Source organism: Jaculus jaculus, chromosome 5 (genome assembly GCF_020740685.1).
Source record: "Jaculus jaculus isolate mJacJac1 chromosome 5, mJacJac1.mat.Y.cur, whole genome shotgun sequence".
NCBI lineage: Eukaryota > Metazoa > Chordata > Mammalia > Rodentia > Dipodidae > Jaculus > Jaculus jaculus.
Window position 1 is genome coordinate 78,361,618 of NC_059106.1, and position 10,770 is coordinate 78,372,387.

At 54.1% G+C, this 10,770-nt stretch overlaps 1 protein-coding gene across 1 annotated transcript; it reads left to right on the forward strand.

Moving 5' to 3' along the window:
- Positions 1 to 1,642: 1,642 nt before the first annotated feature.
- On the forward strand, positions 1,643 to 7,179 carry Edn2 (endothelin 2). Its single transcript, XM_004670484.2, has 5 exons — positions 1,643 to 1,711; positions 2,037 to 2,193; positions 3,559 to 3,681; positions 4,686 to 4,784; positions 6,725 to 7,179. The coding sequence occupies exons 1-5, from the start codon at positions 1,648 to 1,650 to the stop codon at positions 6,816 to 6,818; spliced, it is 537 nt and encodes a 178-aa protein (XP_004670541.2). The 5' UTR covers positions 1,643 to 1,647; the 3' UTR covers positions 6,819 to 7,179.
- Positions 7,180 to 10,770: the final 3,591 nt, after the last annotated feature.

A 10,770-nucleotide genomic window follows, 5' to 3' on the forward strand; every position in this document is an offset into this window, starting at 1 on the left:
TCTTGCTTCCACTAGCTCAGACTGGGGAAGGAAAGACTGTTAACATACCTTGCTCTTGACTCAGCCTACACTAGCTCTGCCTGACTTGACCAAGAAATCTCAATCTCTACTCTCTCTCTCTCTCTCTGCCTGGGGAGAGACAAAATTGCCTGTTCCCTGCCATCACCTGTTTGCCCCTTCCTCAGTCTCTAATAACAGACACTAAAATGCTTCTTATAGAAAAAGAGGCTGAGTGGACTGGCTTCCACAGACCAAAGCCTGCGTAAGTCATTCCCTCTGCCTCAGCCAGCACTCACCAGGCTCCTAGAATGGATGGGTGCGTGGAGAAGGCTGCAAGCCCCGCCTTCTCTGGGGTTCTGCACCTCAAGCATGCCAGCTGGATCCACTGCCCTAAGTCAGGCAGACCTAGAAACTCTGAGAACTGCGAGAAGAGCCTTTCCCCGATGCCTCAGAGGATGGCACAGGAGTAGACTTGACAGGCACAACGGGGCTGTAAACACCTCAAGCTGCTCATTCTCCATGGTGCTCAGCTGACTACAAGAATGGTCCTGCTCCTGCCTCCAGCGAGGCTCTGAGCCAGCAGAGGGACCACGAGTGGAAGGCCAGCCTCCAAGCAGCCCCTCCTATGCTTGCCACTCTATTTCTGCGTGGGTGGTGGTGGTGGTGGTGGTGTTTGGTTTGTTTTTGCATAAAGCAGCCACTGAGGTGAGCCAAAAAATCCTTTCATGGCCGCCGTGAGAAATATCTCAGGGCATCTAGGGAGCATCTTTCTAGAATAAACTCTGAAGTTCATCCTGCATCTCAAGGGAGTCTACAAGCCAAAAACATGAAAATAAAAAGAGTAAGGAGCCCCATGCCTTGGCCTTGTTTTGCAAACTGAGGTCCAGGATATTTCTGGCCATGGTTGGTTGCACAGTTGAGTAGTTTCTGGAAGGGACCAGGACTCCTGTTCCAGGCCTAGGAGGTTCCTAGAGGAGAGAGGGGACCAGCGGCATTTCCTGGGTGAATGGGGCATGAGGCAGCCCCAGGCGGGTCAGAGGTCAGGCATGACCCGTGCCCTTCTCTGAGGGGAGCAAACCCATAAGAGGCTCTGATTAGCTCAAGGCCGCAGAGCCTCGAGTGGGTCTTTACCTCCCACACAGCAGAGGGACGGACATCTCAGCTTGGTTAGCCGTGGTCAGGGACGAGGGTGACAGGGAAAAGGAGGACTCTGCTTTGAGACCTCCCTCAAAACTCCCAACCTGAGAGCCCCAAAGGAGGAGTGAGGAGGGGAGATGAGGTACTTTGGGGTGCGCTGAGGAAGTCTAGCAGAACTGAGAGGGGCCCTGGGGCTGCAAGGAACTTCAAGATCCTCAGAGATACTACAGCGTGGCGCGGAGGGAGGAACCAGCTTTCCACCTCCCTCCCCCCTCACCAGGAGGCCAGGGCGGGCCAGGCACCCGGGGAGGAGGCGGTATCCCTGGCTCAAAGCCCAAGGTGCAGCAGCAAGGCGAGGCGGGGCTGGGCCAGCAGGGGCGGGCACCCTGCCTGGTATTATAAGAGGCGGCCAGGACACCAAGGCAATGAGCTCCCTGCTTGGCTCAGCAGCAGGAGGCTGGCAACAGGCGCTCCCGGTCGCTCCCACCAGCTGCGCGCTCTGCGGCTACTATGGTCTCCATGCCCACCGCCTGGTGTTCCATTGCTCTGGCCCTGCTCCTGGCTCTGCACGAAGGTGAGCCACCCTACTTCACCTGCCGCTGCCTCCTCTGGGTCTGTCCATCACTTGAGGGGCACAGGGATCCCGAGACAACTGGGTGCACCGAGCTGGGATCCCACAGCACCAGCTACAACTGCAGGTGCAGGGGTCACGGGCAAGCCACAACTGCTGGTTCTTCCCATTGGTCTACGGGGCTCCCCTGAGGGAGGCCAGTGGCTCCTGAGCACGGAGAGTGCCGACTTCCTCATTGGACAAGAGGAGGAGCCTGGCAGGTCCCCAGTCCCCAGGCTGGCCAGGTACCCTGACTTAACCTGCACCTCTCTCTCTCTCCTGTGTGCAGGGAAGAGCCAAGCTGCTGCCACCTTGGAGCCGGCGGCACCCCCGTCCCAGGGCCGAGATGCCCACCTGCGACTTCGCCGTTGCTCATGCAGCTCCTGGCTGGACAAGGAGTGCGTCTACTTCTGCCACCTGGACATCATCTGGGTGAACACTGCCGGGTGAGCACCACGGGGACCCACGTGGAGGGGTGGGAAGGGCAAGGGAAGGGATCCCTGGCACACTGGGGGAATCACTGGGACCATTCTGCTCTCCCTGGGCACTGAGCAAGTACCAGTAGTGACCAGCGATGTCTCAACTCTCAGCGAGGGCTGCTGGGGCCGAGAGGGCTGGATCTGAGAATCCTTACCCCACAACCCCGGTAGGAAAGAAAGCTGGCTCCATTTTCCAGATAAGGACGCAGAGACTTGGAGAGGTTAGGTGACTCCCCCCGCATCATACAGGAAGGAATAAGTAATGGGTTTCATCCCAAGTCTGCGGATACCGGAGCTCACACGAGCTCAGCCGCAGCACCTCTGCTGAGAATGTCCCCGGCCACGGCAGCAGCTACGCCGGGCTGCACCAGGCTCTGGGCCAAGCACCGCACGTGCAGTTTCTTCTCCTGAGCCCCCAGCTTCCCCAGGAGGCAGGCGCTGCTGTAGCCCCCAGATGACAGACAAGAAGTCTGCTGGGATACCCAGCTAGGAGCAGGGCGCTGGGTTCTGCCTGTGCCCGCGCTGCCTCCAGGCCTCTGCATACCTCACATTGAAATCTCTGTGTGTGTGTGTTTGTTTTTTATCCTTCCCCAAATTGCATAAGGCAGGAGAAGCTGAGCACGTAAATGTGTGCAGAGCTAATCCGCATCCAAATGCTGGCTGGGGCGGGAACCCTGCCAGTCCCTGTGTGCAGCGTCCACCCCAGTCACTGTAACTCCAACCACATCGCTAAAATTAGCTGTAACCCATAGGTGCTGGGTGGACCAGCCTCAGGGCCCCTGCCCTGCCCACCTTGGCCAGCCTAGATCAGAAACCAATCCAATTTCACACTAAACACACACACACACACACACACACAAACACACTTTTAAGGAGAAGTTTAAAGGCTAGCCACTGACCAGCTGGGGGTAGCTTGGCTGTGGGTTGGGTGCCTCTCTCTGGGAGCTGGGGAAGCTCTCCTTCCTAAAGGCCTCACTTGTCTAGGAGGGGAGAGGGGCTAGGAGGGCTCCCCAGCCCCTAACTTTGGGTGGAACTACAGACTCTGCCCCTTATATAGGCTCCAAGAAGAGCTAGGGCTCAGAGGCACATAGAGGGTCAGAGCTTGCTGGGGTGCCCAGGGCACTTCTGGAGGTGCTTGTGACTGATGATTGACTTGAGGGGAGGGGTTCCCTTTCTTGGCCACCCTGGAGGCATGACTGGCTGTCCTCGTGTGTGTAGTCTGTTTGGTTCCTGCTGGCCAATGACACGATTTATCTAATCCTCTGTCTCTTTGCTCTCCCTCTCTCTCTCTCCCTGCCCCATACCACTACCTTGCTGGCTGCCCGCCCACAGACAGACAGCTCCATACGGCCTGGGAAACCCGCCAAGACGTCGGCGCCGCTCCCTGCCAAGGCGTTGTGAGTGCTCCGTGGATGGAGACCCTGCCTGCACCGCCTTCTGCCATCGCAAACCCTGGTAGGTGACACCCAGAATACAGGGGCAGGGTGGATGCTAGCCAAGGTCTGCCATGAGAGCAGGGTGTTCAAGAGACCAGCAGAGGGGCAGAGGGCCAGGAATGGGGAACAGAGTCCTACGTCCATAGATGTACGCTGTCCATGGACAGTCCCTTCTCACAAGAACCAGTCACCTCCAAGTGCCACCCATTGCCCAGCCCTAGGTCATCTGGGAGCAACCATTTCCCTACTTTTGGATAGGAGGCATGTCCCTCCATTGACAGTTAAGATAGCCCAGGTACAGAGAGTGAGCAGGACTTATGTCAGGCCCACAGGGGACTAGTTGCCACTGGACTTCAGGTTCTGCCTGAGACTTGGGGACTTATGAGCTTGTTTAGAAGAAGAAAAATAACATTTGGAGTTGGGAAGCCATGACACAGTCCCAGGGTTGTCACAGAGTTGGGGGTGGATGACAGGTCTTAGGGATTTCCCATCTGTGAAGGGGTTGCAGATGCTTGCTACTGTGTCTGGATTTACATCGATTCTAGACATCTGAATTCAGAACGCAAATGCTCTGCAAGCACTTCTTACCCACTGAGTCATCTCCCCAGCCCCCATCTGGAGAGGGATGGAAGGCTTCATTCTTCCCCTCCTCCCCTTGGGCCACTGGGGAAGCAGAGACTGGCTTGCAGAGTCCCAGGGTCCAGTTTCTAGGATGATTTACAGGAAACTCCTCCTCTGGGAGATCAGCTGGGGCTCCGCCCCTGCCTCAGTTTCCCCTGAAGCTGCAGGTGGCCGGATTCTGGGAAGACCAGCCACCCGGCTGCTTCTTTCTGAGGCTCAGTACACATTCCCAGTAGCTCAGTTTTCCTCGGTCCCCACCCTGCCTGGGAGGGAATGGTGCAGGTGTGCAGTGTGGAAATGGATCTGCTCATGAGGTCGGGGCCGGGGGCTGGGCTGGGCCCACGGCCAGGTGGCCTCAGGGTGCTGGCCGGCCCCTTACTTGCTGCTACTCCATTCATTCAGGCATGAAGCCATGGTTGTCCCGAGCAGCCAGTCACCTGCAGCTGTATTCCAGCCCAGCAAGACGTGGGCCACGAAAGGAGTTCTCCTTCACAAGCTGAGGTGAGGCACCTGTGCTGAGTGAGCGCATTCTACACACTGTACACATTCACCTTCATTCTCCACGTGAGGCAGGATTGGGGTCCTGGCTGTCCATCCAGGAGCTCTGAGGCTCAGAGAGGTGACACCGTTTGCTTAAAGTCACATAGCCCCTGTGGCGTCTGGCTGCATGCGAAGGCTACGGTGCGTGTGTATGTGTGTGCACCGTGTCACTCCTCAGGAGTGCTATCCGCCTTCTTAAACACAGGGTCTCTCGTTGGTCCGCAGCTCACTGACGAGGCTAGACAGGCTAGCCACTGAGCACCAGGGGCTCTTCTGTCTCTGGTTCCCTCGCACTGGATTCTAAACATGCCGCTGCACTCAAGTCTTTTTAGTGTGGGTTCTGAGGATCAAACTCAAGACCTCATGCTTGCAAGGCAAGGAGCACATCACCTACCAAGCTATCTTCTCACCCCCTGGAGCCTATGTTCTTAACCCCTATTCTTTGTTACCGATGGGCACAAACATGGGCTAATAAGAGGGCTTGAGGGCCTGTGACTGGGGAGAATCACAGTTGTTCATTCAGGCTGCCGTGAACCAAGCATCTTCCGTAGGCTGAGGCTCTGACAGGAGGCACAGGGAGTGACTGCCAAGCCTGCTCTCTCCTCTTTGCCCAGGCTGAATCTCCTCCCTTGACGGTCACAGCTGGCTTGGCTGAGGCCCCATAAATGTTTGTACAGCCACACTGGCTTGAGGATATACACCTTACTTCAGGCCATGTAGCAGAGTGGCCCCAGGGCAGCTCAGGGGTAGGGACTGCCTGGTGGGGACCCAGCTCTGACACAAATAAGCTTTGTGACCGTGAACTTGTTGGTCTGCTTCTCTGTGCTTCAGGGAAATAACCGTGCCCATCCCGTGGGTGATCATGAGGTTAAACACACTGATGTGTGCAAAGCATGTCTCTGTGGAGATCTGATGGTCTTGCCCATGCCTGCCTCTGCCTCTGCCATGGAGGGCTCCTCAGGGCTAGACAGCAACTGGCATGACCCTTTGGAAATTCTTGTCTTTAGGAGGAGGCAGGGAAATGGGGAAAAGGCAGCCTGGTGACATGGGCAGGACTCAGCACATACTCAGGAACTGATTAGGAATGAATAAGATTTCACAAGTACACAGCACTTCACAGTGTGCAAAGAGTCTGCTTTGCCAGCCAAACACTTATCCCTAAGGCAATTACACCAGCTTGTGGTTTTTGTTTTTTGAGGGGTTTTATAGTTGTTGTGCTTAGTTTGATTCTTTGAAATAAGGTTTTACTCTGTAGTCCAGGCTGGACTTGAATCTGGGGTTATCTTTGTGCCTCACCTTCCCATGTGTTAGGTCTAACTGGTCTTTTACAGGCCATAAAGGGGTCTCAGAGAGAGTGTGAGTCCCCTGCCCATGTTCCCACACTCCTAGCCTGAAGTCAGACTTATTACTCTCAGTCTAGAACTCTTGAGGTCAGAAAGTGGACAGTTGGCAGTTTCCAGGACCATGGCCAAGCCCTGAGGTCCCAGGCCACCAGAGCCTTGCTGCCTAGACTTCCATGCTGTGTGGGCTGTACTGGCTCTTTCACAGGGGAAGAACGAGACGATGCAGTGCAGGTCAGGGAAAGATGAACATCTGTGAAGGAAAGGCACGGCTGAGGTATGGCAAGGGAGGCAGACAGTGGGCGATGCCCAGACTGTCCTTGGCTGTCTCATCATTCTGTCAGCATTTGACATTGAACGTCAGCTTTGTCAAAGCCCCATGGGCAGGGAAGCCCCTGGGTCTGATCAGGCTGTGGTGGCGTGGCATGTGCTTCTGACCCTGAGGTAGCCATGGCTTGGGATCTGGGCCAGAGAGGTCTCTAGGCCCGACCCCCTGCCTTCCCTGGGAGCCCTGGACATTGTATATCTCCTTGGATGCTAAATGATCTTTCTCCCTTTCAGGGACATTTCAGCTGCCAAGCTCCGCTTTGTCAGGCGAAGGCCAGAGGTGACAAGGGAGCCCAGGCCTGCACACTCCAGGCGGAGGAAGAGATAGTGCCATGAGCTTCAAGAATGTTGAGAAGGAAGCCCACGTAGGGACAGCAGAAGACAGGCAATTGGTGGGAGACCCTCCATCTGTCTGCTGGGCAGGGGCCTGGATCCCAGCGAGATGGACCCGTCTGATGCAGTTGGTGCAAGCTGTGGCCTCCTTACTGGAAGCTCTCTGCACTCTCACCATGCCAGAGACACCCCCAAGTGCCTGGACATCAGAATGGCCACAGCCCTGTGAGAAGGAGCTACATGGCCAACACAAATGTGGGGGCAGTGTCTGAGGAATGTTCTCTCTGTTAGGCTACTGTCCAGAAGCAACCAGCCAGCAGGGCTCAAGCACACCTAAGCCATACCTGGAAGCTGGGCTGGTCACCATCTGGGCTGGCATTCTAGCCAGCACCCATCCGTCCTGTCTGGCTTCCCCTCCCCAGAATCGTTGTACCCTTATTCCCTTGGGACACTGCTGGAGAGAAGAGCCTGCTCGACTTCATTCATCTGTATATAACTTATTTGCTCTTAAGAACTTTGGAACTCTCAATTATTTATTTTAATGTATTTTTTTAGAACCTCAATTGTTTACCTGTGGACTTATGTTTGTAATAAAGGATGAAATGGTCTCTTTTGTGTTGACCAAGCAGAAGAGGGCTCTCCCAGAAGGGCCACTTTGATATAGGAATAAGAAGAAAGAGCCTGAGATGTGTAGCCAAGTCCCAGGAGCCCCTTCTCCCTTTACTGAGCTTCTCCGGCTACTGACTTGCCCTCTCCAGCTTTTGCCTGTCATGATCTAGAAAGACATCTGCAACTGTGACCTCAAGACTCTGAATCTGTGTTCCTACCAGTTCAAAAGCCGACGACTGTGGCTGGAGAGATTGAACAGTGATTAAGGCACTGCCTACAAAGTCTAAGGATTTGGGTTTGATTCCCCAGTACGCACATAAAGCCAAATCACAAGGTCGCACATGCATCTGGAGTTCATTTGCGGTGGGTAGAGGTCCTAGCAAACCCATTCTCTTGCTCTTTCATTCTTTCTCAAATAAGTAAATAAAATATTTTATTTTTTTATCACAGGGAGAGAGAGAATGGACGCACCATGGCCTCTAGCCACTACAGTGCAGCTCCAGATGTGTGTGTCACCTTGTGTACATGCATCACATTGTGTGCATTGCTTATAGGAGTTCTGGGGAGTCAAGCCTGGGTCCTTAGGCTTTGCAGGCAAGTGCCTTAACCACTAAGCAATATCTCCAGCCCTAATAAAATATATTTTTAAATAAACAACCAACATCTGGGGCCTTCCCATGTATGGAAGCATGTATGGAAGAAGCCATCTAAGCAAACACAGAGGCCGTCTTCTGCTCCAGAGACTTGGTCCTACCAGGAGTTGGCTGCGAGGGTCGCAGAAAGTGTGTCCTGTGACAGGTGGCACCAGCTAGACACTAAGGCTGCATGCAGCCCTGGTGGTCAGTGATGTGTGCTCAAGTCCAGTCTTGGCCTATCCCTGGCCCTGCCTCTCACTCTGAGCCTCAGGTGGACATTAACATTCTCTGACAAGCCCCAGGACTCCAGCTTTGGGTTCTCCAAGCTCACTGGAGCCCAGCAGCACCCCATGTGGGCCCAGAGACAACCAATGGCCAGGGCCACTCCTGCTCGCAGCATGAGTGTGAGCAGACCACGTCTCTTTCCCATGGCTGGGAACAGCCGGCCTGCCCTGGGAGCGGCAAGCTGTGAACCTGAGCCAGCGTCCATGAAATATTTATGGAGCAGGCAATAACCATTTCCACAGCTGCTCTAGCCCTCCCTTGTCCACAAAGTCAACCTTGACCTCCTTATTGAAGAATAACATGTTTACATGCATTGAGCTCCTACTGTGTACTGGCATATCTATTATCCAGATGAACCCATTTCATCCGCGCAGGAACCCTGTGATATAGGGACGTTTTATTATCTTCCATTTTGCAGATGAAGAATGTGAGGCACAGAAAAGACCAGAGACTTTCCTTGGATCAAAAATAAGTAAATAGTGGCACCAGGCTTAGAACCCAGGTCTTCTGGCTCCAGGTATATCATATATATGTGTAGAATAAATATTTGTTGGTTGAATCCATGGATCACCTCTGCTGTGTGACCTTGAGCAGATCTCTCTCTCTCTCTCTCTCTCTCTCTCCATATCTCTCTCTCTTTCTGTGTGTGTGTGTGTGTGTGTGTGTGTGTGTAGCAGAGAAAGAGAAAGAAAGAGTATGTATGTGTATAGGCATGCCAGAGTCTCTTGCCACTGCAAACAAACTGCAAATGCATATGCTACTTTGTGCATTTGGCTTTATATGGGCACTAGGGAATCATGGATTAAACCAGAGCTGGTAGGTTTTACAAGCAAGTGTCTTTAATCACTAAGCCATCTCCCCAGGCCTTCTTTTTCTTTCTTTCTTTTTTCTTTTTTCTTTTTTCTTTTTTCTTTTTTTCAAGGTAGGGTCTCACTCTGGTCCAGTGGTCCAGGCTGACCTGGAATTAACTTTGTAGTCTCAGGGTGGCCTCAACCTCATGGTGATCCTCTTACCTCCGCCTCCTGAGCGCTGGGATTGAAGGCATGTGTCACCATGCCCACTCTTCTTTTTCTTTTGAGCCTCAATATTTTTTTTAATTTTTTTGTTCATTTTTATTTATTTATTTGAGAGTGACAGAGAGAGAAAGAGGCAGATAGAGAGAGTGAGTGAGAATGGGCACGCCAGGGCTTCCAGCCACTGCAAATGAACTCCAGATGCGTGCACCCCCTTGTGCATCTGGCTAACGTGGGTCCTGGAGAATCAAGCCTCGAACCCGAGTCCTTGGGCTTCACAGGCAAGCACTTAACCGCTAAGCCATCTCTCCATCCTGAGCCTCAATATTTTGTCAAGAACATGGCAACCAGTAGCTCTCCACTCTCAGCTCTGGAAAGAGTGCCAAACATACAAGCTCGAGCTCCAAGATGAGCCGAAGGCCTGAGGAGCAGAGTCAGCCTGTCAGGCCGCCAACGGCCATGACCAGGACGGGGACATGGCGAAAGGACCTGTAGGAGGAGCAGATGGGAGCTGGCTGGGGGGAGGTGAGGGGCAGAGAAAAGATTCCGGATGGAGATGGTACTTCTGCTGCCTCAAAAGACGAGTGAGAGGCTGGGGATGTAGCTCAGTTGGTAGAGCGCCTACCTGGCAGGCAGGAAGCCCTCAGCTCACCTCTAGCACAGCACAGATCAAGTGTGGTGGGGCACACTTGGAGTCCTAGCACACGGGAGGTGGAGGCTGGACGATCAGATGTTGACTCTCTTGGGACAGGGTGAAGATGATCGAGAAGGAAATGGGGGTGGCGAGTGTAGGCAGGGGAGCAGGTGGCGAAGCGTAAGTGCAGAGTGACAAAGGAGGGTCCTCCTTGTCAGCCAGGCAAGGGAAGAGCGACCAGATGTGAAGCTACAGAGGCCTGGAAGCTTCAGTTAGGCAGTTAGATGTTCCCTCCTGGGCTCCAGGGAGCCATGAGCAGCCTGTGAGCAGCAGAGGACCAAGCTGGAGCCAGGCTGTGAAACTATGCCTTTTAGTCTGGGCTGAGAATGAATGAAGGGACAGGCGGCAGGGAAGCAAAGGCACCAGCCACCCTTGGGGTATCATGGGACCTTCCAGCTGGGTCATGGGAACTGTCCAGACACTTGCTGCCCACCATCACAGGTCCAAGGACCCCTTCACACTGCAGCTGGGCTGGTGCATAGATCCTCTGTCCCCAGCACCACATCCTCCCATTCAGAGTGGCCCTCCTGGTCCACTCAGAAGCCTCAAAGAATCAGCCAATGGCCAGGCCTGGCAGCCATAGGACAGCACTGGACAGGAGGCTGGGAAGAGGTGTGAGGGTCCTGGTTGGAAATCTGGAGGCTTTGGAGCCAAGCACTCACTCCTCTTGGTACAGGTCCATGGCTCTGGTCAAGGTTTAGAGATCAGTGA

What these genes read in the sequence shown, in the direction of transcription:
- Edn2 (XM_004670484.2), top strand. Translation starts at nt 1,648, where the DNA reads ATGGTCTCCATGCCCACCGCCTGGTGTTCCATTGCTCTGGCCCTGCTC. An exon ending in ATCTGGGTGAACACTGCCGG is followed by an intron (nt 2,194 to 3,558) that starts GTGAGCACCACG and finishes GCCCGCCCACAG; the next exon opens with ACAGACAGCTCCATACGGCC. An exon ending in TTCTGCCATCGCAAACCCTG is followed by an intron (nt 3,682 to 4,685) that starts GTAGGTGACACC and finishes CCATTCATTCAG; the next exon opens with GCATGAAGCCATGGTTGTCC.